The 26,092-nt window shown below is 44.3% G+C and overlaps 1 protein-coding gene across 9 annotated transcripts in view; it reads right to left on the bottom strand.

Annotated features, from left to right (window-relative positions):
* ADGRL3 (adhesion G protein-coupled receptor L3) overlaps window positions 1-26,092 on the bottom strand; it is a 1,231,414-nt gene that overhangs the window by 56,544 nt on the left and 1,148,778 nt on the right. For all 9 annotated transcript variants that reach the window (XM_085641132.1, XM_085641126.1, XM_085641127.1 and 6 more), the window contains 2 exons: window positions 21,410-21,544; window positions 16,720-16,816 (listed from right to left, as the gene is read on the bottom strand). In XM_085641132.1, coding sequence (XP_085497258.1) covers window positions 16,720-16,816; window positions 21,410-21,544 — 232 coding nt within the window. The remainder of the gene's footprint in view (window positions 1-16,719; window positions 16,817-21,409; window positions 21,545-26,092) is intronic.

Below are 26,092 nucleotides of genomic sequence, written 5' to 3'. Positions count from 1 at the left end.
TCCTCCTCGAGTAAAATTCAGAAAAATGGGACCCAAAAAAAGGTCAGACAATACACGACCTCTGAGGACCCCACCAACAGGAGCCCGCCTATTAAAAGGATCACCAGGAGTAAATCACTCACGGAAAATCCAAATGAACTGCCTCAAGATGCAGAACCAATGGGGTCGATCAGACATTTCTTCAGGACAAAGGGCGCTGCCAACATCAGCCAGGGCAGGCAGGAGCAGGTAACCGAGAACACACCATGGAAAGGGGACGACACGAGCACCACGCAAGAAAGTAGCACTAAAAAGCCTCCAATTCACACCGCCATACCCAGAGGAGGTACACCTCTTCACCTGGAATTCAGCAATAAACAGGAACTGGCCAACCCAGATTGCAAACAACTTAAAGGTACACTATCGAATAAACCACCCAGTGTACAAAACTCTCTTACACTCATAGATAAAGCCATCAACGCCACCAATGACACGGACCACGCAACTGCTCCAAGAGGAGCCGCTGACATTGCAGTGACAAGGGTGCAAATCCACTGGTCAAAAGATCACGATTACAGCTCGGCCAGTAAGATCATGGAGAGCATAGTACCAGCTCCATCCCCCACAAGCTGCCGACAGCAACCAATTGCTCAACATTTAGATTCTCAAGTGGTAGGGGAGCTAACATCTTCATTTCTTCAAAATGTAGGCGATAAAATCGAGAGAACACTAGAACTGACCCCAAACCTGCTGGGGTGGGGGCAAACTGGACAAATAGGATCTCCACAGGCTACCAATGCAAAAGTAGATCACAGCACCTTTAATGACAGCCCAGAAGCAGACTTCCGGAGAACACTGATGCCGGAACCAAATAGTGATACCAACAAAGCTCTACTGTGGCAGTCAACCAAAATGGAAGTCCAAATTGATCTTCTGCAATCGATTGCTGGCCGCCTAGTCAACAAAAGCTCCAGAGTGGAAGAGCTGGAAAATAGGATTAACCAGTACTTGCTATCTAACCGAGGTGAATGCTCCTGCTCAATCCTCATGGATAAATGGGTGCTACTTCCCGAGATCCTAGCCGACATAGTAAAGACAGTCCAAAGAAGCAGGGAAACACAGCTTCTGAGCAACACAGATGACAGGACCACAAGAAGCGGCCATCTTTCGGCAGAGAGACAAATGGAAGCAATTGATCTCGGCTTAATGTTACCAGCAGGATTGGAGCAAAAAGGAGCACAAAGAAGTGAATCCTCTGCCCACAACGCCAAAATGGCAGAAGGAACACAAAGCCCAAAAAGCAGGGCAAAACAGTATAATGAAGTCCCCAATGTCATGTAAACTGACTTAAAAGAACTCACTCCCTGCAAAATCGGTGTGCCTGAACGCCCGATGTCAAGAAGAGAAAAAAAGAAGACCAAGAAACAACAGAAAAAAACAAGCTAAGAGGAAGGCAACTGCAGTTAAGGAAGACTGACGGTAGATCGTCACAAGGGGACCCCAAAGTGGGACAGCTTTATCCAATTTTTATAAATAAGAACTGGGGCACAAAGGCTTTTGACATGGTCACGCCCCCAGTAGAACAGCAAAAACAGCTAATCGCAACAAGTATCCTACCTGCAACAGGTCAAAAGCAGCAAACAAGAACAGGACACTCCCCAGGGAGCCAAATGACGGAGGACATAAGTTATGCACCAGCTGAACAAATTACACCGCAATCGTGGTTAATACCACTGCCACTGCCGGACGATATAAAACCACTAGAGCAAAGCCCTGGGCATCAGCCTAGCATTAGGTACACATACGGTCGAAATCCCAAGCAGGAGCAGCCACAAGCAAACAAGGAAGCTCAACCATCGGACTAGTCCAGGCGGCACAAGAACTAGGGAGGAACAAAACAAGTAATTCGTCAGGAACAGTAACCACCATCCATGAGGTAGTCCTCACCCGGAGATTCCATAGCACGGGCCAGCATGACATTTTGAACAGGTGCAACATTCTCCGCCTTTTCAAGCACCTTGCAGTGCTAGACAAGCTGCAAACAGGGGACATAGAATGGGGGAGATTCTTGAGTATGAAGGGCGACACACACGGCAATTCAACAGTACTAGGCTTGAAGAAAAAAGAAACCGTACAAACCATCTTGAACAACTCTACACAACTCGCCGAGTGGGGCATCGATGCTCAGAATCTACCCGACCCGAAATACCCATACATTCTAGCTCCAGACAAGGGGGACATGGGCCCCTGGTCAGTCCTGCAGGGGACAAATAGATCAGGATTCCCCGAGAATACAAGGAAGAGACGTAAGGAATACACAGGAATCAAGATCGCATGCCAAAACAATCAAAGGGTTATTAGTGCCATCCCCTCTCTCTTGGATCAATCTGGAAACTGGGGAAGTACACAGAAGCATTCCTAGCAGCAGCAAGTCCAGGCCCGGCAGGTGTGAGACCAAGGGAGGACCTTTTCCTAAGAAGAACCTAACATTAATTTCATGGAACATCGCAGGGAGCAGCAAGATCAGAGAGAACAATAACCTGAGGCGATTCCTGGAAACAGGAGACATACTCTGCCTTCAAGAGACCTGGGCATTATCTAACACACCATTGGCAGGGTTCTACGAACATCATGTTCCAGCAATAAAAAAGAACCTCTTTGGTCGCCCGTCTGGCGGTCTATCAATTTACATAAAACATGCAAGCCCCCTCGTAGTGACTGGAATAAACCTACATTTACCTGGACTGCTAGCCCTACAAATTGAAGGCCTGAAACACACACTACAGCCAATGCGCCTCCTAATAATAAACTGCTACGTCAATCCAGCACAAACCATCATGAAAGATCAGCTGGAGGCATTGACAAGGGAAATAGACAGCCTCCTAAATAAATATAGAACTCATCAGGTAATCCTCGCTGGGGACTTTAACCTGAAGGACCTCGACAATTCAGTACCCCCAAATCGAGGGATGGGAAGGGCCGCACCCTTTCACGACTTATTGGACAATCATAAGCTATCTTCAATTTACGCTGTGAAAGCAATACACTCGAATGGCGGGCAACTACAGCCGACCTTCCGGGACATCTCGAGAATCGACTATATCATGGTCAGTGAGGCAATGGCGGCCAGTTTGGAAGATTTTACAGTCGAGAATATGTCAGAAAGCGAACACAGGCCACAAATAGCAGTGTTCACGCTAGAAGTTCCATCGGCCTTTAAGTTCCAAGCCATCGAAGAGTCCAGAGGAGACAAAAATTACAGCCTCCTAAGGAGAATCAGATGGACAGACAAGACGGGAGCGAAGCTTCAAAACTGGCTGGACCTAAAACAGGATGAGATCCCAGCAAAGCTGTCTTCACCTATAAAAATCTGGGAGACCATAGTTGAGAAGATACAAACGAGCTTGGGCCATCCCCAGCCACAATTCTCCAGGCCCAAAAATAAATCAACAGCTGGAAGTATCCGCCCAACCAAGGAAATACGCAAGACCAAACGCCTCTTGCGTAAGGCACTAGTAATAAAGATCGAGGGGGCAGACAATCAGATGGGACATCAATTGCATTATTGAGGGCAGCCCTAAGAAAAAAATGGTGGGAACACAAAAAAGCTCACATAGAGAGGGAATGGATCAAAGTTTTTTCCCTGCTTAAACAGAAGAATTCAGCAGGATTATGGAGACACATAAACCGGCTAAGTAGAAGAGGAGCTCAAAGACAAAACTGTGTCAGAGCAAGACTGGCTGGTCCACGTAAAGCAGCTATATTCAACTGCCCACGTAAACACATGCAATACAGAAGATCCTAACCGTGGGGTGGACTGTCTCCACCTACCAATGGCAAAGATCGAAGAAATAACCTCTAGCCCCTGAAATTCTTTTGAGGGTCTGCAAGACCAGGCAGAGATGTGTTGCACACCGTCAGCCCAGATAAATCCTCAAATGGTCATTAAAATACTCAAGAATATGAAGAATGATGGGGCCCCTGGACCAAACGGGATACCCGCCCCTTTTTTTAAGAAGGCCCCCGATTTTTGGGCTTCCGTCCTTACTCCTCTTTACAACCATTCCTTAATGGCAGCAATAACCCCTCCATACTAGTCCCAATTTTTAAGAAAAGGGGATCGTTTAAAGCCATCGAATTATAGGCTCATCGCTCTTCTCGACATAGAAGCCAAGGCCTCCGCCTGCCTCATACTGAAGGACTTGGAGACATGGGCCGAAGGAAAAAGCATCATACCCTGCCATCAGACTGGCTTCAGACCACAATCATCGACAATGGACAATATTCTGGCGTCAGAGCACCTAGCAACTGAAGCAATAAAAAAGAAAAACCCTCCCCTCTTTTGCTGCTTCATTGATTACAGCACTGCCTTCGATAAAGTGGTACGAAATAGGCTATGGCGGAAATTAGAAAACTGGGGCGTCCCGCCAAACATATTGAAGGCAATCAGATCACTTTACAAAGGCACCTGGGTGCGGATCAAAACCAGCGCCGGTACAGTGTCCCCCAAAATAACAACGAACAACGGGCTGAAACAAGGATGAGTGCTGGAGCCCATCTTCTTTAACCTGTATACGGCGGATTTGGGGGATGCCCTGAAAGGCGCCAGCCTAGTAGCACCGAGATTAGGCAGCATGAGGCTGCCGGTGCTACAATATGCCGATGACACAGCCATAATGGACCACACGAGGGTGGGCCTACAGAGAGCCCTAAATGCGTTGAATCAATTCAACAAAGATAACAACCTTATAGTAAACCAAGGGAAAACTAAGGTCGTCATTTTTGGGGGCTACCACTTGAAAAAGAAAGTGCAGTGGCTAATGGGAGATCTGCAAATCGGTACAGTGGCAGAGTATAACTACCTAGGGGTTTGGTTTACGGAACGGGCCAAAGCAAATGTCCACCTGAAACAGCAGTCGTCCAAGGCCAATAAGGTGATATTCCGGTTAAAGCAACTGAGCTTACACCTGATAAGCCCCACGGCCGGACCAATATTCACTGCTTTAAAAGCAAAATTGCTGCCAGCCATTAGCTATGGCCAGCAGGCTTTTCCGGGGTCGCAGGATGCCCTTCTCATCGCAATTCAAGCCAAAGCATATAAATCAGTCTTTTCTATCCCAAGGTCGGCAAGGAAGTCAAGACCAAGATTGGAGCTAGGCCTGGTAAGGCCAGACTTGATGTGCCAAGGGGAGATCATAAAACGATACCTAACGATTATAAGGGCCCCAACAAACTCCCTAAGACACCAATTGAGAGCCATCTTTGAGGGGCCAAGATCAGCATGGCACACCAGCCTTGGCAAAGCACTCAAGACTCTAAAGATCGAGGAAAAGAGCATACCACTGCCATAAATCCCACTAAATGCATGGGAAAAAGCCATAAACAGACAAGTCCGCAAAACCTAATTAGATCTGGATCTAAAATCCCTTCAATATAGCCCCCACTTAGACCCGCTGAACAGCTCCTACAAGGTAGGCAAGGCGCAACCCTACCTGCATGAGGTCCTGACACCACAAGTCAGAACCAAAATCCTCTCCATGAGACTGTGTACTCTAGGAATCACCAAATTTAACCCCGCATGGGCTCGCAAGGGGGAAATTACAAGCTGCAGACTGTGAACCTACACGAGAGAATCCTGGATTCACCTTTTATGCTGCTGCCCATCCCTCACGAACGATCATCGTCGACTTCTCCTCCCAGTCTGCATCACCAAGGGAATCAAGATATGTTGCGAAGCATCAGCCTTGTGCTTTTCTAGAACAACCACGATGACCTTGGCGAGTCTTGGGAAATTCATTCATCTGATTAGAATGGCTTTAAAGGCAGCAAACGAACACAAACAAACCAGGGCCAACAGCAAGGTATAACAAGGAGGACAATGCAGCCTCCCCTCAAACAAGGGAAGAGCTCTGATCCTACTCTCCCGTCCTACAGAGACCGCACCACATCAATGACTCTAAATGGAATGGACAAAGAGAACGATCCACAGACTGCAGTAGCAGAAAACCGCTAAGGCCAACGCAGCTGTCTAAGAAACTCTGTGCAAGGACTTATGATAAAGACCCAGTGCTGGCGGCCCGAGTAGGTGCAGCGGAGAGGGGATATAATACTTGAACAAAAAACGTTTTATCCGGCAGCCTTCATAGTTTTAATGTGATCAATTTTTCATTTACTAGTTTTATGCTTTTTTACTGTAATGATTTTAATTAATTGAACAGTTAATAACTAATAAAAATAATAATAATAATGGTAATATTTAGGCTACAGTCCTGACACATCACAATATGACCAGTACTGTTTTCCATACCCAATCCACTAAAAGGTCCACAGAGATCACCCAGCAGCGAGCAGGGACACACACCATGCTTCGAATACTCCACATGATGACAAACACAAAACATCTTAACTGATAGTAGCGAAAAGGCGCATTAATTTTCTCATTTGAAATAACATAAATAGTGACCACTGCAACTTCATAATGTTGTCTCAACCCTAAAGATGCACCATAAAATGTCTTAGCATCATCACATTACACTCAAATTTCAAGGTAGCAAGCAAGACCAGCACACACAGCTGTGATCTCAGAACTGATGTTTTCCCTTTCTTTCAGCACTTCTCTAAAAGACAATGGCAGCAAACACTCACCTTTCATAGCAAAACATTACTGTGTGACTCTCCTCTACTAGTGTGACATGGAAATGCCATTGTGCATGTTGGACCTGGCCCTTTCTTCAGGGTTAGCACCAAGCTTTTTGTCTTCCTCCGTCTATTTTAGTGACCTTCTTTTTGTTGGCTTTAGGACTCTGGGCACTTCGAAAACTGCTAACGAGTGCAAAAGTGCATGCACGCTCTCCTCTAAACATGGTTGATTGGTTTACACCTGTTTGGCATGTTTGTATTTACATGTAAGTCCCTTGTAAAGTGATATCCCATATTCCCAGGGCCTGTAAATTATATGCTACTAGTGGGCCTGTAGCAGTGCATGCGCCATTCACAGAAGTAGCCTTTCAACCTGTCTCAGGCCTGCCACTGCGGGGCCTGCATGCACTGTTTGCTGCCACTTTGACCGCTATTTAAAACTACTTGCCAAACCTTAAACTCCCCTTTTATTACACATAGGTCACCCTAAGGTAGGCCCTATGTAGCTCTTTGGGCAGGGTGCTGTGTAAGGAATAGGTAGGACGTGTCTTTATGTGTGCATGTCCCGGTAGTGACAAACACCCTATTTTGTTTCTCACTGCTGTGAGGCGTACTCCTCTCATAGGCTAGCATTGGGAATTCCCTTAAATATTTGTAAGTGGAAATTCCTGATCGGAGAGGAGTGGTGTTGCCGTCTTTGGTATGTTTACAATTGTAGAGATAAATCCTACTTACTGGTGTAGTTGGATTTTACATTACTATTTTAGAAATGCCACTTTTAGAAAGCGGGCCTCTCTATGTTTATGACTTTGTGCTTGCAGCTTGACTATGATACACGTCTAGGGCTAGGTGACAACTACACTTGGTGCATATTTTCCCGACAGCTAGGAAGAGCTGGGTGTGACAGGGGTTACATCGGCATTCATCTGCATACTGATGGTCTTACTGGGATGGGAGAGGGAGAGGTCGTATATAGGTTGTGCCCTGCCCTCACACAAAGGGCTGATTTACCCCCTACTGACATCTGGAGTCAGGGCTGGGTTGAAAGGTATTGTTGCACACTTGAATCCTTTGATGCTGCCCCTTGATCAAAGACAATTTGAGTATAAGTTCAAGGACCCTGACTTCATGTTTTTATACACAGCGTGGGACTTGTAACCAGACCCTGCTGGCTCTGCATACTGCACCTTACCAGAGGACTGTTGTGCTGCCAGGAGGAACCACCATTAGGACTACCTGCTTTGTTGCGCAGGCCGGCTGCCTGTTGGTTTGCTGGAGGGACTGCCACTTTGCAAAGGACTTTTATTTGCTGAACTGCCTGCCTGCCGCTCCCTGTGGCCCCCCAAGTGTTCTCCATGTAGACTCAACGTTTGCTGAGAGCTGTTTACCGCTCCTTGTGGATTCAAAAAGCATGGGTCGAGCGCTTCTGTGTTTCCCTTTCAGGGCATATTGACACCTATTGCATTCCCCGTAAACAGTGTGGTGAAGCTCTGCTAAGGTCTTACAAAAGGTGCATGTGGAGCGCTCCTCAGTTACTGCAGAGCGGTACTGGAGGCGGGAGTGCTGGTTCAAGGTACTCGTTTCCTCACAAACATACCGGTGCCGTAAAGACGCAGAGCAGCCCCGTTGAAGTCACGTTCCTTAACAACCAAGGGAAGGCCAGGAACACGGGGCACACATGCCCGGCTCTGCCCCCATAGCAGCACCATCTGGATCTGAACAAGGACGACTAAAATCAAGAGACGCAGGCCCGGTATTGAGGCCAGTTATCATTCCTGCAAGAAGCTTCCCCATAATCAACGCTGCACTCTCTGCGGGCTGAGAGTCACTGCAACATCAGGTGAAGCCTCTACTGATGTCATTCCCCCATTGCTCCGCCCACATGGAATCCCGGAGCCGATAATGCAGCTGCCAACATCCCAAGTGAGGGGAGAGGTTATTACGCGATCTTTCGCGGGTGATCCTGCTTTCTTTTGTGGCATGGGCAGTGACCCGTGAAGCCTCATTGGTTCCTATCAGGTAATGTGTGCACCCTGTGCTTCATGCAGCTGCGCCGCATGTTTGCGGTCAGCTGCCCTTAGCAATTCTACACACTGGGGCCCAGCGAGGTCTCCCCACACAATTAGGCAGTGTGTGTGCCCCCCTGCTGGGACATACCTTGGGGGCATTTCTACTGTGACATTAAGGGATGAAATCTGGATGGAGACCTCCGGTCACCACTAGAAATCTGCCTGATTGAGGAACTGTACTGAATTACTGTATCATGTTGAGTAGATGAGCAGGACCTACTCCTTGCTCATAAAGTAAATTCGTTAAACATAGGCTCACAAATCTACCTTAAACCTGCTTTTGGAAGCACACAGACACTGGGCACTATGTTCATGGTTTAATGTGGGAATTATGTGTTTGCATCTAAACACGCTGGTATTTCCTACAAAGTATTTATGGCTGGATGATGATATTGTGTAATTAATTTGCTTTTTCGTAAACTAACTGGCATTACATGCTCTAATGCTATGTATGTCATTTTAATCTTATTTCAACAAGGATAACAAGTACTCTCTCAGTATTTGCATAGGGTGCACAGTATTCATGATTCATGTTGGTTTGTCTATTTTATATATAATATACTATATTTTATATAATCTTGTGTGGAATCTCTTTTGCAGTGTATTCTTTGTGTTTCTGTATGAGTGTGTTGTGCAGACGCTTTACACATTGCCTCTGATGATAAGCCTCACTGTTCTGCACCCAGCTGCCAGAGGGTGAGCACAGGTTATCCTTGGTGTGTAACTTACTTGTCTGACTAGAGTGGTGGGCTGTGCCTGGCTTAGGTGCATACCCTAGCCAACCAGAAACCCCAGTTCTAACATGGGTGATCAGAGGTGAGGATAGGACTTGCATTTGCGTGATACCTCATTGTTGCACTACAACTCTGTACTTAGACCATTACGTGCTTTTTCTCCTGTTCTCTCATTGGTCATTATTAGGTCGAGCCTGGGCAGCGGATGCGAGGCATGCAGTATTGGAGCATGGACTTGATGCCCCGCCCACTCTCCACCCATATTTTTAATTGGCTTGTGTCATTGCCCTTCGTAAACGCTGGCTTCCGATTAGTTATTAGGCTTGTTAGTCCCTCCTTGGTACCGCATAGTCCGCATTTGTTACCTCCCATAACGACTGGACCTTTTACTTGGCCTCTAACACAGTCTGTGTTATAAGTCGTTGAGCACTATTTTGCTTATTGAATAATATGGACATGGTGGCTGCTTCTTGTATTTGCAGTGCGCCCAGTCAGGACAATGGGGGCCACTTCTCTTATGGAGCACTATGCCATTCTAACTTTAATAGTGTCGCTGCCTACTCCAACAAGACTCACAGGACAATGGCAGACGCTTATTGATTTTTAACACTTTTAAGCTGAAAGTGGAGTCAGCTTCAGTGACAGAGCACTTTCTTTCAGCTTTTTTTTGTTGTTAACTTTGAATGCAGAGTGCGGCGCCTACTTCAGGGCCACCATGCTCTGTTTCTTTTTGTTTTTTTTACTGTAATGGTGAGTGCGGTGCCCACTTCAGGGACACTGCGCCCTGTTTACATTTTTTTTTTTTACTTTAATGGTGAGCACGGCACCCGCTTCAGGGACACCGCGCTCTATTTCATTTTTTTTTCAACTTTAATGGTGAGAGCGGCGCCCACTTCAGGGACACCGCGCTCTGTTTCTTCTTTTTTTTTTTTACCTTGATGGTGAGCGTAGTGCCAGCTTAAGGGACACCGTGCTCTGCAATACAATGGGTCTCGCTTTTGCCAAACTTTGACCTATTGGTATTGTAAATGGCAATGCCTTTTATTATTATAATTATAAAAGGCATTGCCATTTACAATGCCAATAGCTCAAAATCTCGCAGTTGCAAGACCTATTGCATTGCAAATGCTTGTTATTGTTTGCTCCTGCTTCAGTTCTTATGCCTGGGAATCTTGTTATTGCATTTGTGCTTTGTACCTTGCCAAAATGGAACCTACCTTTCACCTCAATGAACTGCTGTGTTACAGTTTGGGGAGTTAAAGGGGCTCTGCAGGGAGAGGAGATTAATTGTAAGTGGGGAATCCACTGAGTAGGACCTTTGGAGAGCCCTGGATTATTTTGAAGAGGCACGAGGGGAAGCAATCTTAAAAGAGGACCAGGGGTTGTTTTTAGGTAAACCCTGAGGAGGACCCTCAGAACGTGAGGACTCTGAGTGGGGGATCCCAATCCGCACCACAAGAGGACAGTGACCCTGAGGCGTTTGAGGAGGAGGGAGAAAATGACTGGGCAGGGATGACAGCAGAGAGAGAGGACCCCATAGATAAGGAGTTACTCACTGGCTCTATTGTCAGGGCCTGTGTCACCTTCTACCTGCTGTCCCCTGAGAAGCTAAAGGATAGACTGGCCGAGAGGGAAATGCTGGCTGCTGATGAGAGAAGGGCCTTGGCTAAGGAGAGGAAGGCAGAGGATAAAAGGACCTTCACCAGGGAAAAACTTGTTCTTGAGGATATGAAATTGGCCCATGAGCGTAGTTTAAGGTTTCTTGAATTACAAGCGTAGTAGGTAGAGTTCAGTGGTGGCAGCAATAATAAGTCCAGTTTTAAAAATACCTCCTACATAACCACAGGCATTGTGCCTAGCTTCAAGGAGGGGGAGGACATACATCAGAGGTTGCAGGAGTATGAGAGAACTCTGGCAGTGTGTAGGATCCCTGAGGAGGATTGGGGAACTGGCCTGGAGAGTTATATACCTGAGGATGCAAGGGATGCTCTACTAGCCCTAGAAGGGAGTGACAGGCAGAGGTACACCCACGTAAAGGAGACCCTGATAAGGGAGTATGGTTTCACCCCTGGAGAGTATAGGTTGAGGTTTAGGGGCAGCAGGAAACTGTTTCACCAGTCTTGGGAGGAATGAATTTGTGGAGGACTTTTGCAAAGCACTGGCTGGATGAGTGAAGAGTAGCACAGTAAGCACTATTTAAGGGCTGTACAATCTGATTCTTTGCCTCTAAACAAATTGGTATTACCGGCAAAGTATTTATGGTTGGATGATGATAGCGTGCAATTCATGTTCTATTCGTAACCTAACTGGCATTACATGCCCTGATGCTATGTATGTCGTTTTAATCGTTGTTTTGACCCAGATAAGGAGTACTATCTCAGTATTTGCATAGTATGCACAGTATTCATGATCCCTGTCGCTTTGTTCTATGTTATATATAATATGGTATATTTTTATATAATCCTATGTGCGGTCTCTTTTGTGGTGTATTCATTGTGTATCTGTGAGTGTGTTGCACAAACGCTTTACTCATTGCCTCTAATGGGAAGCCTGACTGCACTGCACCAAGCTACCAGAGGGTGAGCACAGGTTATCTTTGGTGTGTACCTTCCTTGCCCTGACTAGAGTCGTGTATTCTGCCTGGCTTAGGTGCATACACTAGCCAACCAGAAACCCCAGTCCTAACAGTGCAAAAGTACCTGATCCGGCACAAAACAAGTGACACCCCAGCATGCTTACCTAGTGTGCAACTTGTCATATTGCCTTGGAAAAGTGGTCTCAGAGTGAAGTAACAATGACTCACTCAGATGCAGTGTGAATCTGCGCGTTTTCCTTCGAAAAAAGTAGATAGGTAAATTAAAGCCTTGCCAGTAACTTATAAACGTTCTACTCCGTCTGCTCCCTCCCCTTTTCCAGCCACCTATCCCACACATTCATCCTGAATTTGCAAGTGGGTGAAGAGGTCAAACCAATATCCCACGAAATCAGACTCGTAAGAAAGACTCTACGTTTCTTCCCCAGCCAATACCAGCCTAGGGAATTTGAGGATTTGGTCTATCACCGCAGCCTCAAATCAAACACCTTCAAACAAATCAAAATGCAGCAGCAAGATTGATCTTCAACCTAAAAATCACAAACCAGTAGCAGAACAGTTCAAAAGCATACAATAACTCCCAGGCAACGAATAAATTATGTTCAAGAATCTCCCAAATACCTGCAGGAAAATAATCATGCAATATAACCTGACTCACAGCTGGCGTGACTTGGGCCCAGCTGATGAATGTCTGCTGATCACACCCAAAACCAGATCCAAGAACAGGGGTGACAGACTATTTTCAGTTTGGCTCCCAGTCCTTAGAACCACCCTTACGGTGATATATGCCACAGCAGCCTCTGATGTAGTTCAGGGTGAGCTTCAAAACCCACTGTTGTAAACTTTTCCCTAGGATTTACCCCTTGTATTTATTGTAACATTTTCTTCCTTCCTGTTAGTCATGTATGTTTACCTGTGATTCAGTACCGCATAACATTCCAGTTGTGAGATGTCACCTTTAATCGCAATGGCATTCATTGTGAATGGCTATATCCCAGCCAGACAGCTAACATGGGTGAGGTGCGGGGGGGGTGGGGGAAGCAATCCATTACAAGTAGCCCTGTGATTCGGAACCCAATGATCCTGGGTCCAGAGACACCAGGCCTAGTGCAGAGCTTGCTGTCAGGAGCACAGCTCCACCCATGCAGCACATGGGGCTCTCTCTGGCCTCACTATGATGTCCCGGCTTGCCTGGCCCCTACTGTTGACTTATTTCATTTCCTCTGAACAGATGGAGAATGTTGAGGATTTTCCCGCGGAAATTCGGAAAAATATGGAATAGCACCTGCTATTTCTAGGTCTGCATTTCCAATATTAGTGGACACCAACCGGAATCAGGAATTCTGGCCCCATTATTATCACTGCACCAAAATTCAGCAAACTTCTATTAAGGACCTATAAATTATATCTCGTCTCTCTGTCTGGAAACAATTTAGCTCTCCAGAGTGCATTATACGCAAAACAATTATAAACACCGTACCCCGCAACATAGTGCCATCACATTTCACAAATGAGTAGATATTTGCATTGCTTGACACACAAAGCAAGAAAATAAGTATCCTCTTCCACAAAAAGTCAAGATGCAAAACACAGAAACAAGGCTCGGAATTTTGGAGCTTGAAATTAAACACCTACGCAAACCAATACCCCATTCTAGTGCTTAATACTTCAAGGGCTGGCAAAGTGTTGTTTTGTCTCTGTAACCTATGTTTCACAGCAATAACTGGCAGACTATGCCCTTCTTTATCTCATAGATGTTACCTTAAATAACTGACCTATCACAATTGAGAGCAGAAAGAAAGTTCGTTTTTGAATGATTTGGGGAGTTGAAGACGTTTTCACCACTGTAGTTCTTCCACCATACAGAACTTCTTTGTTGTTAGGACAAGGCTCTACCAGCATTTCTCATGCCAGGAACCTCCCATTCACCTTTTCCTGATTTTCCCTTGGGAATGTGATAGACAGACTAAAGCCTCTCTGGTGTCTATTAATAATCGCCATTAGGGGTTCAGAGAAAATACAAAATGGCAGGCATGGGAGTTCTGTGCTAAAAAGAGATCTACTCTTCCCAGCTAGGGTTGTGATTTAATGGTGCTCTTTGATACCATGTCTGACAAAGGGGCCTATTTATGAAAAGAAATTGGATTGCTGTGCTGCGACAAATTTGGCAGCGCCACGTTCTGACATTTTGAAAATGCAGGGATGTGCCATATTCACAACAATATGGCGCACCCCTTTGTTTTTCCCTAGCGCTGGCACTAACTTTTGGTGGTTAGTGCCAATGTAGGCACCCTTGCATCATAGTGCGTTGCAGGGAATTATTGTATATGTGCAGTATAGTGTCCCTTCCTGCACATAAGCGATCAATAATGGCATTTTGCTCTTTTTGTGTGTGCTGCAGAATGCAGCACACATAGAAAAAGCGAAAACAAGGGGAAATAAAAGTATTTCTCCTTGTACGGCCATTCTAACGCCTGCTCTTGCATGGAGTTAGTTTTTGCAGCTGCATCAGATTTACTCCTCCTCGAAAATCTGGAGCAGCATCAAAAGCAATGGGTGTTACGGTGGAACACCCACAGCACCACCCATTGCACACCCCTTTCACGCTAAGTGTTGCTTTTAAAGGGGCCTTATTTACAAGGCAGCGTTAAGCCACAAAAAGTGGCTTAACGCCGCTTTGTAAACATGGAGAAGGGCATAGCGCCACCAGAACGTCGCTACCAGTGACGTTCTGGTGTATCCCCTTGTAAATATGCCCTATAGTCTCTATTGAAGTTTCATGATAGAGTATTTATGAAATGACATGCAGGACTGTCTCCAATATTTTAAGCAATGACTTGAAATTGCCGTATTAAACGGATACAGGCAATATAGCAAGCTGAGTGAACTACGAATTAGTGAAACTGTGGAAGGGCACAAAAACAAACCGCTCTTTCGGCACCTATTTTGATGAGGAGTTAGTATTCAGAATTAACTAGCATTCATTTCTGAAGTCAGCAATGGCACCAACTCATTTACAAGAATTTCCATTTTGCTGAAGTGCAGAGATGGTAAATATTACCGTTTGAAGCAGTGAAACTTTCAAAATTATCTTCAAATATTCCCATGCTTCGGCTGTCACCAGCGGTGATAATGGTTGTAGATATTACAGCTAAAATGGAGAATATCGGCTTATTGAGAAATTTTCCTTTTGGTTTATATCATATCAAAATATATAATCGAACCTAATCTTCGGGAGAAATGCTTCACTAACTCAAATATTTTTAAGCAAGTGTTATCCGAGGAAGCGCCCAGTTTCTAAGGCCTGAATGAGTTTGGTGGTATGTGTATCACTCAAACCGTGTTTACCGTGGGTGCTGGGTTAGGTTTGAGCAGTGGGTGGCAGTAGGCTGCCATTTTCTTTTAGGCCACGTGATACTGAGAGGTGTGAGAGATAGACCAGTTGGTTATTGAAACAGTAAACTCACAATCCTGAATTCAGTAATGCTAGACTCAGCCTCGACTCCTACCAAGAGTGTGAAAGAGAGTGCCAATGACAACTGGGTAATTAAAATAGAAAACTTAAAATAATTTTCCTCTAAGCCTTTTTCGATCAAAGTGCTAGAAGATGCTTTGCTAATGGATTAGATAAAAACAAGTGTGAACGTATCCCCCCCCCCCCCACCCACACTCCACACCCTGCCAAATCCCTAAACCATTGGCATTACATTTTAAAAATGGACAGAACCAAAACAATTCTGTAAAAAGTAAAAGCCGTATCCGGCAACTACGAAACCACTAAATAGTCTATGCTTATATCTGAATCCCACATATATTTTATTGCGTTATCGCATTTGCATATAATGTGCCCTGCAAATACCCGTACTGCTGTTCTAGTCGTAAATGGATAATACAGAATACAACACTGGACTTACAATGTGCAGACATTACTGCTGACACAAGTATTCCGCTCTGCTAGAAGCATGTCTGAAAACAAGGCAGGGTGCAGTCCATGAATACTGGAGGCACTCAAAATGAAAAATTTAACTTAAATCTTGTCTGCAGGTAAAATGGCCTTTGTGCGTCGCAGTTCCATTATCCAACCCCTTTATTCTCAGTATCATTGTGCAGCACATGTTCCAGACAAATACAGGCTATTGTGGATACACCTTCCACCTTAATGGAGTGTTTGAAGGAATCCTATACGGCTGCATGAATCAGGCACAGAAGAAAATCCCAGAAACGTGTTCGCAGCTTTTGTGGGATATTTTATCTCACAAAACACCTGGCCTGCCGCTAGTAGCAGGATTTTGTATTTTTTTAATTATAAAATACTACGTTTTGTGGCTCAAGAGTCAAGACAGTGTACTTCGCAAAAAATAACTACCTCAAACTTGTTTGTCACGGACAGATATGAAAGTAGCAAAATGTACTTCAAAAAATATAGGACACCTACGAGCACCTGCTTCACGCTCGACACACACCAAAACTCTCACACATTGCGTAAAAATGTTAAATAGTTCCTGGCTCTTTTGAGAAATATAGTTCTTCAAAATAAACGTTAAAACTGGCCTATTCTGTGAATAATATTATCGATGCTTTCCTAACTGCGTTTTGCACTCTTTTGAAATGCCCTTAGGGCGGCAGGATTTTATAAAGCCAAATGCATTTTAGGGCCTGTCAGCAATGACATCCGTGATAAAAATGATCAGGAGTCTATAATTACCTCTGTTGAGGGAGGCCGAGCTGTTTATGTCTCCAGTTATAAAGGAGGATTCGGACTGCTTTCGGACTGTGTCGTTCCACATCCGACGAATCCGGCTCTGCAGAGAGGGAGAAAGGATGAATTAAGAGGTTTCACAGATGCCGACAGCACGCGCGTTCAATCGCTTTCTTCTTTATGGGCACGTGCAAGACAGCTCTATTTCTTCTCTGCACTGGTCCGCAGCTAGTTCCAAACGTCTCACTCTAAACACTGTAGAGTGAAACGTAAGAAGCCTAGACAATGGTGATTCATAGCTTTGCACCAGCGCTGCAGGGTAATGATTCTTGCCCAATGAAGAGCAGGCCTGCTTTCAGAGCCTGATGTTAACTTCACCTGCATATGTTCATCAGCATTCTACATAGCTGCTAAGTTTTCAGAGTACTTATGTGTGACATGTATTTGTTTTCAATGTGCATAGATGTGACAGGTCATGACCTTCCGTGCGACAATTTAGGTGACACCTTATTAAGAGTAAACTCAAGCACTTATACCTATGTTATGATATATATAACAGATATTGTTTCCCTATTACTCAGTATGAGGTACTAGTTGCAGCCCTGGCCTGCCTTCTGCCTGCGCTCCATCCACTGAGCTCTGCTGCCTGGGCAAGTCCATGCCTGCACTCCAATGATTATGAGACTGAGTTTTGATCCTCAGTGGTCACTGGTCAGTGGAAGGTCCCAGCAGTGTGTCGCCAATCAACACACAGCCCACTCATGCCTTTGCCTGCAGCGGTATATGCCAGGGAGTGTGGGGCCAGCCAACAACCGCCTAACAGTGAGCATGCTGAGGGCAACTTCACTTCTCAGCTCCGGGCAGCTGAGCAAATTCAAAGCACCACAAGGAATGCAAAGGCAAATAGGATCTCCCACATTGCATTTCAGTGCAGCGCTGCAGGAACATGCATTACTCTACTGTGCAATGCATGGCACTTGGCAGGGCCGCATCCACATAAAAGATACGGGGAACATTGAGGAAATGGAGATGGTTATAAATAAAGCATTCTAAACAACAGCTGGGGCATTGTAAGGTGTGCCATTTTGAGTTTCAGAGCAGTGTATGAATAGCTTTTTTGTTTAGGTGCGTCTGAGATTAAGAGCAGTTCCACGTGTCTATCAATAATATCTTGGAGAAAATGCAATGTTCTTCCCTTAATCTGTAAAACCTGTTAAGACAATCAAAAGGATTTGTAAAGCACACTTTCAGGGGAGGCTCCTTGGTGCCACATAACAGTTGTTTACTGTTACCCAACTTAATGACACATATTTTATCAACCGTAGAACAATGGAAGGCTGTAGGAATCCGCCAGAATTTGAACCTCTGGTCATGAGCTCATTCTTATATGTCTGGAATGGATGCATTTGTGCATGTGAGCCACCATACAGTGCCCTCCTGAGTCACCAATCACAGCTCTCCTGAACCACCAAGATCACCAACCCCATGGCATTTAGGATGGGCCTTAACTCTTTGAATCAAGAAGTGGTTAAGTTAACCAGGGTTAAGAGACTTATGTTCTTGCTCTGGGACAAAGATCATTTGGTAATGGGATGGGGTAATGCTATCGACTATGCTACTGTATGTGCTTCATTCAACATCGCTTGCCTTGTTGGTGAAACGTATGGGAATTAAATAAATGATCAATGAGGTTGGTGACAGAAAGTACAAGGTGCATAAATGACCAGGTCTTGCTGCTCTGTCAATCCAACTCATGCAAGATAGTCAGTCTTAGTAAGTAAGACAGTTGATCATCCTGGAGACTGAATGTTTTCAAGATCTCAGGGTGTGTCTGTGTCAAGGTGTCATGGGTAGGAGAGCGAGGGAGTCAGTTGAGGAGGTGGGTGAGTGAACGAGTGCACCTCTATATTACACTCCATATAATTAAATATCTCTTGACAAGTGGTCTAATATCAGGTGTAAGATGTTTACCCAGTCGTAGCTTTCTAGCTCACATCACTCAGCATTCTGGTACCTGTATTTTTACTTTTGGGTGTCTAAGCACAGCACACTTTTTGTGTTTTCACCACAGGTTCCAGGATATGAGATGAACAGCCGGAACTGTCTGAAAATGTTGTAACTGACAACAGGGAAAGAGAGACCTCAGATAACCTAGAGCCAGGCCCGTCAGAAGGGAGACACAGGGGGCATTATTCCCCAACTGCACGCTTTTGATGATACTGCATCATGTTTGGAAAAAGGCTTGCAACGCTCCTTTGGACCAATGATGGGTACGTGTATAATCCTTAGAAGCGTTGTCATCACAGGTGGCTTGATCAATTTGCTTATCATTCCTTTTTCCCAATATTTTCATCGTATTCCAATTGGTATACAATATATCAATTCTCATTTCAAAGTGCACATAAACAAGACATCTTAATATTCCAACGCTACTCTGTACAGATTTTTTTTTTAGGTGGAAATCCTATTTGCCTATTTGGGTCACTGCTGAAAGAGGCACACTTGGGAACAAGTCTCAATGCCATGGCTGCTGCCAGTGCACAGGAAAATACTGATAATCCCTGTCCCTTCATTACCATTCTGATCTCCATGGCAGTGGGCTGTAGTATGGCACAATACAGATGTATCGCTGTTTCTCTGTTGTGCCCTGTGCCGTTTAAAATACCAAAGATGGTTAATCCTCCCTTTTGCTCCTTTTGCTTCCTCTGGAGAATATACGCTCTTTGACCCGGAGGGTCAGATGTCATGGAATCTACATGAATGGCACTCATATGCGCTCTAATGAGCTGAAGAAGAATAAATTATACTTCTCCACAGAATTCCTGGAAATCGTACAAAGGAACCAACAGTTGGCCATTAAAGGAGCGAAAATCTCGCACTGTATTTTCCTCGGAGGAGAGAAACTGGTATTAATTGCATGTTTCTTTCCTAATAGGTGAACTGTCAGACATAATTAGATCCATTAGCAATAGAGGACGAATTTGTGTTTTGCTTTATATTGATCAAAGTGTCGCTGAGCATTTAATACAAAGCGCACTTCATATGTATGGACCCATGCACGGAGAGCCGCGCGGCATGACTCAAATACAGTTTCAAGGACATTTCACCACTTGACTACTTCTTAATTACTAATGAAACTTTTCCACAAGAGACAGTCAAGCAGTTCAAGTGCCAATAGCAGCCTTGAGCCGCTGCTTTTTCAGAATAGGGAGTCATTAAATTGCATTTCCCATAATTCAGCTGCAGCAGGCTTCTTTTGTCCCTCCTGAGGCTCTGCGCAGGTGAACAAGCGTGACAGCCAAAACAGTTTGATTTAAACAGGCTATCTGCCTTAAAAGGTATTTGTGTGGGTGTGTATATGTGTGTGTTGGTGAGTGAATGTGTGTGCGCGGGAGTGTCCCCTGAGCGTGGCCATTGAGCAAGTAAATATGTTGGTGCATTTATCACATGGAATAGTGATCCATTGATCCAGCCAGTCTAGCAAGACAGTCTATTGACGGCTAAGGGATGGATCGAAGATGTTGTGACAGCTGGACAACATAACCTGCAAATGCATCTGATATTAAAACCTGCCACAATTGTGGTGTGTGTGTGTGTGTGCGTGCAAGTGTGCATGCATGTGTGTATATGTACGCCTGTGTCCGTGTGCTTGTGAGGAGGCTGGTAATGGTAGTTCAGCAAAAGATGTTGATGCATTTGTCACATTGCACTGGAAACCATGGATCCAAACAAAATCTTAATTGGTCAATCTTTTCACTGATGGATCGAAAAGTGGTGCGACAGCTGACCCACCTTCCCTGCCCAGGCATGCAATAACTAAGAATTGTCACAGCCAGTAGCGGCTCGTGGAGGGAGTGCTGCGGGGCGGTTGGGCAGAACGAGGGAGGGGCAGTGTGGGAGGTAGTAAACTCCGGCTCACGGCCGACAGGAGTAATGTAAGTAAATAAATAAATAAAACAAATTTCATTGTGCGCGCTCAAACGCCAAATGCATTTGGCATTTCAGCGCGGGCAATGAAATTTGTTTTATTTATTTACTTATATTACTCCGGTCGGCCATGAGCCGGAGTTTACTACCCCCCCCCCCCCCCCCACCCTGCCCCTTCCTCCATGAGCCGCTACTGGTCACAACTGTGGGTAAAGTACAGGCAGGGGAGTAGTTTCAAGTGGGGGGGCTTGGGGTGGTACACCTTCCTAATAAATGTATTCTCTAATAAATAGTTGGGTATAGGTGCTTTAAGTCGGGTATGGTGAGTAGTTTGTAGGGTTTCACTTGGGATTTTTGCATACATGCACAGATAAAAAAAAACTCTCTCTTATCTCTGTTTTGAAGGACTTGTATATGGATCTCCCTTTCCAGTGCTCCTTAAGCCAACACCCACCAAGCCCTGCATCTCAAATAATGTATTTTATCAAGCTACGCCGGCACGATTGTTGGAAAATCTGAAGCTCACCCACACAATTTTACTCACCAAGCTACGCCCCTGAGTACATATCAATTCTGACTATACTACTCATAGATATGATAAGATGTACCACCTTATCTCTCATTACTGAAAAGCGCCAGGCAATGGCTTCAAATGGTTTACCTTTCAGCTTAAGCTGCACAAACCGTATCACTGCGTAAGCATATTAAAGTTGCACACAATTAAAAATAAATAACGGTGAATGGAAATAAATAACACTGGGCAACTTACATTGTTTACCTGTGAACCAGTGGAATATCGACCAGGTGTTCGAGACCCTGATGTTTTCCCTGAGCCGATGGAGTTTTCTGTACTTTTGCCACTACAGCAGTGTGTGCGCAGACATTTTCCATATTCTTTGCGTACCTATTCGATTAAAAAAAAGTTACCCCCATCAGCTGATATTCCAACAGCTAGTTACAAACTGTAAATCTAACATTTCTTTCTGCAGAATTCTTTACTATGGCACAGCCTTTTCTCCTGTAATTGGAAGATGTCCATTGCAAGGGACTGCAGACAGATGGACCTGGGTACAATTAGAGCAAATGTCTGCTGTATCCACTATGAAGGTATTCGGTATGTCTTAAACAATTTGGCAAGGGACTAAGACATGCAATATATGCTTTTGTTGAGGCAAACCAAGTCATTAAATGTAGGAAATTGGATGTTCTTTATTTAGTAATTTGTTAACAATGCTTGTAAAGGATCCTTATTTGGCATAAAACCGAGAATGCCTTCTGAAGATCTAAGAAAAGTCCACAACCTAACTACCAATAGGACTCCAGAGGATGTAAAATTCACCTGATCTAAGACCCGCAAGTGAGAAGTCCCCCAAAACTCTTACAAATGATGGCCGCGTAAAAGTGCTGTTCCTCGGTGTGACTTTTAGGTGTGGGCGAAATTGGTCTTATTTTTCCCTTTATGCAGTACACGTGTTTTACACAAATGTTACATGTATTGTGGGAAAGGAGTTTCGATGGACGTCTGGTAAACATTGTAGTTGAGGGCATATTTTGTGTAAGAGAAGGTGAGAGGATATTTGGAGCAAAAATATCCCTTGGCTATAGCACATTTTGGTGTTATAGTCCTCACAATACATTTTTCTGCTCAAATCTTACTCATGTGAGCGAAAATTACCCTTGACAAGTGTAAGTGGTAGGGGAAAATATTAGGCAAAATAAGCAAAATCCAAGAGAAGGCATGATTTTGTTTCTGTTAAAAAAAACCAGGCCTATATTGCAGTACTGAGCAGGGTGCAAAGGGGAAGCTGCATTACAATCTTAACAATCCAGGATTTGATTAGCAATACGGAACTCCTTTCTACCATATCCTCTTTCTGTACATTTACATACTATAAACAATTTGTAGGCACTGTTTGTACGGCTTTGCTTTACGTTTTGAAAGCAGGCGCGTTTTACAAAACCCCACAGCACCAGTTAGTTCTAATAAGTAATTATACTCACAAGCAGAGTACTCCAAAACAGTGAAATACAGAAATTGAGAAGTTAACCATTCATTTTGCACTAGCTATCCCTGGTGCCTAGAGGAACTGGTTCCTTTGTATTCCACAAATGAGTGCCTGTGGACTTGTGGTTGTGTTAGGAACAGTGCTTGAACTGAGAACAATCAAGAGAATCAAGAGTATTTCCAGATCATTCGTTGACAGCACATTATTTTATTATCTTTTTGTATAATTTAGGGGCTATTCCATTTGCTACAAAATAACTATTATCCAACCATCTTTTCACCTTATTGCAGTTAAATACAATTCTAGTGTTTTACTTATTTGATTGCACAGCTATCCCCCTTTGCTGTCATGACAGAACATTTCCAAGCATTATTTCAAATTTAACTTTCACTTTGCTAATCCAAAGCATAGACACATTTCGTTCAGAACTAATCTCCATTCCAATGAAAGCTGGCTCAGTTCCGACCTCTGTATATGCTGCCAACAGGTACATGAGCCTTTCGGGTTAGATAACACCCCATCCATACAATACACTTTAAAACTGGGCACATGACTCCGCATTCATTCTTTGTGGCATGAGCGACACCTGTCCTCATTGCATGACAATGCACAGCAGCATGCCTTCGCAACACGCATCCAATCCCCTAGCCGGGAAGAGTGTGTGGCCACGGAGGATTACCTCTCATGCCATGATGGAGGCGCTTTCATCAAGCGGCGGGGACTGCTTGTGCGCCATTAATGCAGGCCTACGCATTAGTTATGAAAAGGCCTGCAGGCAGCGATATGCAGCATATGGACTATTCAAAATGGATGGCTCCTGCCAGCCTTACTTTACTGGCTTTTCTTCTGCGCGTGGCCTTGGAAAATGCTTAGTTTTGCAGGGGTGTGTGTGTGTGTGGGGGAGGGGGGTATCCGTGAGGGCCAATGCAGGTCAATTTGGAAAGTGCATTCTTCTAGAAGGAAAGATATGTTTTGCTCAAAACTAGATACACTGCGCAAGACCCCTTGGGTGTACACAGTGTTACATTTCTAGCCGAGGTGATTTCAGAGGCTTCAGGTAATGAAAAGCTATCTCTTGGACTGGTGCTGTTGGCATGCGAAGTGACTGGAAAAAATGTATTCCGCTCGCAGATTGATTATCGTTTGTCGAGGTGAAGCTCTTTCTTGCGTGTGCAGAGTGCGACGCGCTGCCCGGAGCGGATTTGGTTTTCTCAGGAGGTTTGAAGGCGTTGAAGGCAGAGTGAACATTGCAGACGTAGTGTGAGTGCCTGAGCAGAGGAGACTCAATATTTATAAAACTGAAGCAATAAATTTAAGGGGCCCTCCTCGCCCACCATCCATACCCAAGATTGGAACCTGATTTTTGGTCTACACAGCACACTGAGCTCGCAGGAACAAGACAAAGGCACATGAGCCACTGATACTTTGTATTATTACATCTTGTTATTATATAGTTGTTATAGAATCTTGCTCTTCAATGTTGCTTAATGTCACAGGTGTGCTATTTCTAAATGCTGTAAATAACAGGGTTTACCATTATGCAGTGTAGTGGTGATTAATTTATTGCCTTCACAAGGATGAAGGGCTACGTTCGCCTTACCAGATCGAACACATGATCTGCAGGCCACACAAGGATGCAACAAGCATGTGATTAACCTACTGGGCTACCTTACTGGCTATGAAGTGGCCATGTTTATACAGGAAAATTGGGCAGAAGACTGATATACGTGGCTCATTCACTGCTATAGAGTCAATGTTTTCATTCTGGCATACAGTTTCTTTAAAAAACACAGATTGAGAACCGCCTCATGGTCAGGGATTTTAAAAGCACTAAAGCAGTCATAAAGTTTGCCTCCATCCGGCCAGCACACCATACAAGATGAGAGCCATATTTTTTCTCTTTCCTGATTGGGTGGAGAAGACAAAGTAGTTTTCGTAACCATTGTCAGATGAATCAATGGCAAGATTGCACCACAGTTAGTGTTGGGTAAAATCATGAACTTCCTTGTCCCATAAATGGTGAGTACTGCACAAAGTACATTTCGACAGTCGTCAGTGTGAAAATCCCATATGAGAGTATACCTTACGTGCAAAAGTCACGCACAATATCAACAGGGACCTGAAACTGAACTGATTAGAAAATATCCCTTTGCCACGACACATTTTACAGTTCTTGGAAGACATTTTCTGATCCTATCAGTCTCCAAGAAAAACAAATAAGGGGCAACCAAGTATTCTAGTGGACCTGGGTAAACAATTAGAATCAAAGTGGAATGGTTACCTCGGACGTGAATTCCACAAGATTACACTTGCATAATAAAAAAAATTGCCCAACGTAATCACACAATCAGATAAGGGTCCAGGTAAAGTCTTTCTGATATGTTTGATGTATCAACCTGCTGTGATGCAAAGGGGCTGTTTGCTAATGCTTGCAAAAATCCTAATTCATTCAGTCCGTGCATCCTTCCTAACAGTTGCACAATCAGAGCTAGAGCCCTACAAAGGACAGCAGACCTACATTGCTGCATTCATGAGCTCAAAGAGCTAGTAATGAGGGGGAAATCATCTGCTAAAAGTACCTTAATACCCACACCCACAAGTACATTTATCAGGGTGCACACATTTTCAAATCCCCCTCTTGGACTTTCTACTCTCCGTCTCAGGGAGAAGATTTACTCAAAAAAAACATACATATAAATCATTTTACAAGTATTAAGCCAACTTTTGTGAATGTCAAAAGTAGTTGACTTTCATTAAACATGCAAGTGTCACACATAAGCCAAACTTACAAGTGCAAATAGTTTGTTGTTTTTCCGGCCCTTTATGTTTATTGGACTTCATATCATGGTCTGTTCCATTGTTTTCACACTCTAATGTCATCCATTCTTCTGACATTGCACATTCCAGCTCATAGATCCCCAAAACCATATCAGCGGTGATTAACATAGACTTGCACACAACTTGGTTGATCACACGTCAGCAAAAATGGCATTTTGCAATCTTTCATTCTAATAATGCGCTAAGATATCGCTGGTGGAATTTGACGTTTGTAATATCTACTTACAAAAAAATAAAATTTGCTGATACTGCAGAATTACTGCATTCGCAAACTGAGGGATTTAAGAAGGATTGCGGACTTTCTTGGTGGACAATCTTGCAGGTGTATATAGATGAGCCTCCACAAACGACTACATTTGTGGAGGGGCACAGAAAATCAGCATTTTAGGGGAAACAATTAAGCAAATGTCATCTAATTTTACTGGATTGCGAGATGAAGTAATATTATTTGCTTTTTTTCTCCCTTCACTAAGGCAAATCATGTCAGTAACAAGGCATTTACTGGGAACAAAATGTTTATGCTCTGCTACAATTCCTTGTGCAGAATGCTGCATTGGAACAATCACTGAACACCATAGCCCAGAGTTATTATTTTTGTGTGCAAAGCT

The sequence above is a fragment of the Triturus cristatus genome, chromosome 2_2 (genome assembly GCF_964204655.1).
Source record: "Triturus cristatus chromosome 2_2, aTriCri1.1, whole genome shotgun sequence".
Lineage (NCBI taxonomy): Eukaryota > Metazoa > Chordata > Amphibia > Caudata > Salamandridae > Triturus > Triturus cristatus.
This window is presented reverse-complemented; position numbering and strand designations above follow the sequence as displayed.